Source organism: Saccopteryx leptura, chromosome 4, assembly GCF_036850995.1.
Source record: "Saccopteryx leptura isolate mSacLep1 chromosome 4, mSacLep1_pri_phased_curated, whole genome shotgun sequence".
Taxonomy (NCBI): domain Eukaryota; kingdom Metazoa; phylum Chordata; class Mammalia; order Chiroptera; family Emballonuridae; genus Saccopteryx; species Saccopteryx leptura.
Window position 1 is genome coordinate 121,370,916 of NC_089506.1, and position 5,437 is coordinate 121,376,352.

A 5,437-nucleotide genomic window follows, 5' to 3' on the forward strand; every position below is an offset into this window, starting at 1 on the left:
CTGCTTGGGATGGGTGTGATTATATTAATATGTGTTGGGGGAGGGCTTTTGTGCCAAAAGGTTTTAAAAGGAAGAGAGATCCCATTGTTCTGGGAGAAGAGGGATTACTTTATAGGAGGAGACCATGCTGTAGGAAAGCAGAGAGAGGCCACGTGGAGGAGGCCAGGAGAAGCAGCCAAGATGGTGGAGTGCTGAGGGAGAAGCCAGTTTGTGCAGTTTGTGCAGAGAGAAGGAGATGGGGAACAGAGGTGAATAAGGCTGGTGAATTAGAAACCTTTGAGTCTAGGAAACTCGGATAAGTCAGTAGCTTTGTGAGCACTGGATGAGTGGGTTTTGGAGCCCAGTGTGTGTTTTTACTTGCCCACCAAGTGCAAGCTAAGATTAAAGGTAATGGCCCACCAGTTCTTGGCTCCATTGTTTCATTACTGACTGTCCGAATCAAATGCGAACAGCCTGGCCTGTGGTGGTTCAGTGGATGAAGCACTGACCTGGAGTGCTGAGGTTGCCGGTTCGAAACTCTGGCTTCCCTGCTCAGGGCACATATGGGAGTTGATGCTTCCTGCCCCACTCCCTTCTCTCTCTCTTCTCTAGGATAAATAATAAAATCCTACAAAAAAAAAAAAAAAATACAAACCTGCATGGGCCAGGCGGCTGTGATGGTGGCCGTGGCTACTGGCTTTACAAGGTGCCAGCCTAGGTCTTGGACATGTTCTTCCTGGTGGGCTTGAAGGCGAAGCCTGATGAGGTTTTCTAGTCAATTCTGAGAGGTCTGTTGTGGGTTGGAGCTGCTTGGTGGCAGTCAGAGGGGGTCCTGCTGGGCCTCAGACAGCAAAGGGACACTGGGAGAAAGGGATGAATTTGGGGGCATCTGAGCTGGTTCAGGTTCACCGCAGTGTCAGTACCACATGGGCCCAGCAGTACCAGGCTGGGCGGGCACCATGGTCCTTCCCAGATTACAGGTGAGACAACAGGATGTCCTGAGATGGGGGGCTGGGAGTCAGCATTGCTGTTCAGGTGTAGAAGGTAGGCTCTGGTGGAGCATGGGGTGTATATGGCAGAGGACAGGAGTGGGTACTGGTAGGGGAAGAGCTAAGGTTGAGGGAGGGGTGTGAGATGAAGGGGTGAAAGGATGCCAGGGCAGTCTTCAGGACTGAGAGGGGTGTCTGTGGTGAGGAGGGAATCGAAGAGTAGGGGGCAGCTTGTTGGGGTCCAGAGGTAAAGCTCGCTTGGTGCTGACAAGATCGAAGGAGGGGAGGCAGCGCTGGGAATGGGGTGGAGCCAAGGTCACTTGTAGTCAAGGAACTTTGGGGTGGACTTGTTAGATTAGAGCAATCTCCCTAATATTTAAGTAAACAATAGACCATACAGACACAAAAGTGCACAGGTATCCAGCCTGATGAGTCTTTGCCATCCCCCAAGCAGTCAGCATTCAGTTTATCCAGCACCCCAAAGCTCCTCTTGGGCAGCTGTTCTCTTGATTGTAATACACGAAACAGAACAGAAACCATGGGGCTATGCGGTACCTACCACTCGTGTTCTGGCTTCTTTCACTCGCTGGGGCATTGGTGAGCATCGTCCATGGTGCTGTGTGTGGCATCGGTTTGTTCGCTCTCACTGCTGGGTGATTTTCTGTTTTGTGCATATCCCACAGTCCCTCCTATGATTGATGGTTGTTTAGGGTTGATTCCAGTTTGAGAGTATTCTTGCTCCTTTAATGTTCGGTGGGTACGTGGAGTGAGATTGTGGGTCTGAGAGAGATAGAGAGAGAGTGAGTGTGTGTGTGTCCAGCTTTAGTAGGTGCTGCCCAATCTTCCAGAGTGGTGGCCACACCACGTCGGGGTTATTTTAGTCCCTCAGGAAGATGGCAGGCATGGGAGGCAAGGCATGGTATTGGGGATGGCAGGAGGGCATAAATCTCAAAGGGCCTTTTGCTTGTTTGAGTTGTTCTTTGTGACAGCTGGAGAGTGATGATGGGAGATGTGATGGAGAGGGGAAGCATGAGCATTGACCCATACCCCTGGATCTGGGGATCTTTCCACAGAGTGCAACCAAAAGAGTCACACTTACGGAATCAGATTTTGGTTACATACATAATGATGGAGGGGGTGGTTTACAAGGGTAGGACAGAAAGGTTTGGTCCAGTGATCAAACCCTTTCAGTGGCTTTGCCACTGTCTACACAGCAAACAAGCCCCTTCCTCTTCAGGCTCACCAGTAATACCTACCTGTACATCCTGGTACCAGACTTGGAATTTCCTCCTTTGCTTTGGTAGACTTCTGACTTGAGGACATGTCTGATGACCAGAAGAACCATGAAGATGTCAACTGGCCATTTGGGAAATCACTGGGCCCAGTGGCTCAGGCGGAAACAGCGTGTAATGGGGAAGCAGATGTGGGCTTGCTGTTCCCGTTTCACTGAGGTTATTTAACTTGAGTCCATTTTCTTCTCTATAAAATGGGGTTAATACTCACTGGGCCAGTCTGTCATGCAGATTAAAGGAGACTTTTTGCTGGGGCTTAGCACCAAGCAAGAATTTACGTGGTAACACTCTTTGGTGGCCAGAGCTGGAGGGACCCTCAGGAGGGGCTTGCCCTGGCCTCCAGGGGACAGAGGGTGAATACCTGTTCTGTTGCACCACAGAAGGGATTAGTCCCATGCTCTTCCCCAAACCGTGGGGCCTCTGTCTGCCACTGTAATCCCCTCCTAGTCCATCGGCCATGCTGACATTTGATCCTGGCCCATGGGGAAGGAGCCCTGCTGGCTTAGCCCTGCCTGGTATAATTTGGAGGCGGGGCTGGGGGGGGATTAGAACTCTGAGAAAGTCACATGAGGCTAGGCTATACCTGCTACTACAGCAGTGCACCTAGTGTCTCAGATTTTCCTGGTTCCTGCACCTGTGGGGCGTGCCCAGGGTGAATGGCTCTTTCGTGTGAACGGGGGGGCCCACATCATGGTAAGTGGGACTCCTACCCCTGGCTCCCAGCTTTGAGGAACAAGAGTACCTTGCTTGGGGCATGGGGAGAAAAAGAAGGGCGAATTTGAAAGCCCTGGGCTTTTTAAGGGGGGTTGGCTTCCTCTAAGAACCGTATGTCTACGTATCAGGGGAGAAACAAAAAGTGTCAAAGGCCTCGGCCAGTGAGCAAGGGCGAAGCAGGGGATATCTGGTATGCTAGCCTCATGGCAAGACACACCATCACTCTGCCTGTCCCTCCTGGAGAAAAGGACAAGACCTCTGACCCGCACTGCTCTCCAACAGGCACTGGGCACCCTTCTCTGCTGCAGAGGCCAATTCCTGAGCCTGGGTGCCTAATGGTAACACCAACGGCAAGGTTGTCCATGCAGAGCATTTACTACCCAACACCTGTGGCCCCCCTGCACCTGCCACCTGGGATGCCAGGGTCCCCAAGCTGCCAGCGGCGCCACACACTCCCTGCCAGTGAGTTTCGCTGCCTTACCCCTCAGGACGCTGCTGGTGTGTTTGAGATTGAGCGTGAAGGTGAGCCACCCACACAGGACCCGGTCCTGCAGTGCTGCAGCTGCCCTGCGGGGAGAAGCACCTTGCATCTCCTGTCCTTGTCGCTGGGACCTTAGAATATCAGACTGTTTCTGTGTTTAGCCTTGAATCCCCTGCTTTCCTGAGGGGGGCTGGGGGATGGGAATGCGGTGTGGTTACCACTGAGCAACCACCTCTGCCTCCTGCTGCAGCCTTCATCTCCGTCTCGGGCATGTGCCCCCTTTATCTTAACGAGATCCAGCACTTCCTGACCCTGTGTCCAGAGCTATCCCTGGGCTGGTTCCAGGAGGGCCGCCTCGTGGCTTTCATCATTGGCTCGCTTTGGGACAAGGCAAGACTAACTCAGGTGAGGGCACAGCTAGGCTGTAATGGCCAGCTCCCAGAAGGTCTCTGCAAAACAGCCCCCCACCCCTGGCCCTGGCTCCTTATACAGCCAACCGGACGAGGGGAGGGGCCCAGAATGGGTTTCTTCCTCCAAACAGACATGATTCCAGGCCACAGGTTCTCTTCTGGAGCAAGAGGCCTTGGCTCTTTGGGGTCAAAAGCCCTCATGAAGGCTTTGCCATGAGGTTGGGGTATCAACCCAATTTGGGGCCCTCCTTGGGGGGAGGGAGCCCTGACTGGAGGCATTCAGGAGGCACCTACTCATGTGTGTGGGGGGGTGATGTGGGAGACAGGTGTCCGCAGAGGTGACTTGGACTCATGCCTCTCACTTGCCCTCAGGAGTCACTAGTGCTGCACAGGCCCGGGGGCCACATGGTTCACCTGCACGTGCTAGCTGTGCACCGCACCTTCCGGCAGCAGGGCAAGGGCTCCGTCCTGCTGTGGCGGTACCTGGACCACCTGGGTGGCCAGCTGGATGTGCACCAGGCCGTGCTCATGTGTGAGGATGCTCTGGTGCCCTTCTACGAGAAGTTTGGCTTCTACCCTGTGGGCCCATGTGCGGTCACTGTGGGCTCACTGGCCTTCACGGAGCTCCATTGCTCCCTGCGGCACCACACCTCCATGAGGAGGTGCAGCTGCTGAGCTGGCTGCCCGAGGCCGGGCGGGAGACCTGGAAAGGCAGGCTGTGGGCTCCTCTCCAGCCCAGCCTCTCCCAGCTGGCTTCCCCCAGCTTGGCTGAGCTGGGCCTGAAAGGAGGCTATGAGTCCCAAGCAGGGTGGAGGGGTGAAATAAACAGAACAGGTCAGTTCTCCCAGTTGATGTGTTCTGCAGTCTGTCCTCATGAGACCCTTCGAATCTCCTGCACTCCAAACTGTGCCTGAGATGGGGGTGGCAACTGGGAGAGTGGGAGGTGTCCTGCAGCCCTGCCTCAGATCCCTTCGTGTTACAGGAACCAATGGGTGGCTCCCCAGGGAGGCATGAAGGCTCAGTACCAGGGCCCTGCTCTTGTCTTCCCAGGCCCAAGGATATCCCTTCTTCAATCTCAGCCCTGAGATGAACTGGGCGGGGAGAATAGCTGGGAGCAGAAAAGTGCAGGCTGCCTCTCCTTCCAGCTAAGCTAGCCCAGGTCCTCTACCCACAGTAATAAAGTAGCTGTGCCCATCACATCCTGGGTGGCTCTGGTGCATGGGGCAAAGGGTTGGGTAAGGCACAGGTACAGTGAATGGAGTTGTCCATTGTGGCCCGCCCCCTGGCCCTGCCGACCCTCTCATGGCCCTTACAAGCAGGTGGGGCTAGAGCAGGGGTCGGGAACCTTTTTGGCTGAGAGAGCCATGAACGCCACATATTTTAAAATATAATTCCATGACAGCCATACAACGGCCTGTGTACGTTATGCATTATCTAATAAAAATTTGGTGTTGACCTGGAGGACAGTTGTGATTGGCTCCAGCCACCCGCAACCATGAACATGAGCGGTAGGAAATGAATGGATTGTAATACATGAGAATGTTTTATATTTTTAATGTTATTAATTTTTTA

The 5,437-nt window shown here is 53.9% G+C and overlaps 1 protein-coding gene across 3 annotated transcripts; it reads left to right on the forward strand.

Moving 5' to 3' along the window:
• Nucleotides 1–2,337: 2,337 nt before the first annotated feature.
• Nucleotides 2,338–5,320, forward strand: AANAT (aralkylamine N-acetyltransferase). Of its 3 annotated transcripts, none has more exons than XM_066381298.1 (4): nucleotides 2,338–2,419; nucleotides 3,257–3,496; nucleotides 3,706–3,860; nucleotides 4,238–5,320. In XM_066381298.1, the coding sequence occupies exons 2-4, from the start codon at nucleotides 3,310–3,312 to the stop codon at nucleotides 4,538–4,540; spliced, it is 645 nt and encodes a 214-aa protein (XP_066237395.1). In that variant the 5' UTR covers nucleotides 2,338–2,419; nucleotides 3,257–3,309; the 3' UTR covers nucleotides 4,541–5,320. The 3 variants fall into 3 exon arrangements, with proteins under 3 accessions (XP_066237395.1, XP_066237393.1, XP_066237394.1); XM_066381296.1 differs by lacking the exon at nucleotides 2,338–2,419 and adding an exon at nucleotides 2,857–2,953; XM_066381297.1 differs by lacking the exon at nucleotides 2,338–2,419 and adding an exon at nucleotides 2,857–2,953 and having other exon boundaries at nucleotides 3,257–3,436.
• Nucleotides 5,321–5,437: the final 117 nt, after the last annotated feature.

Coding starts and splice junctions, on each gene's coding strand:
- AANAT (XM_066381296.1), top strand. CDS start 2,917: ATGGCTCTTTCGTGTGAACGGGGGGGCCCACATCATG. Junction 3,497..3,705: donor GTTTGAGATTGAGCGTGAAG/GTGAGCCACCCA, acceptor CTCCTGCTGCAG/CCTTCATCTCCGTCTCGGGC. Junction 3,861..4,237: donor ACAAGGCAAGACTAACTCAG/GTGAGGGCACAG, acceptor ACTTGCCCTCAG/GAGTCACTAGTGCTGCACAG.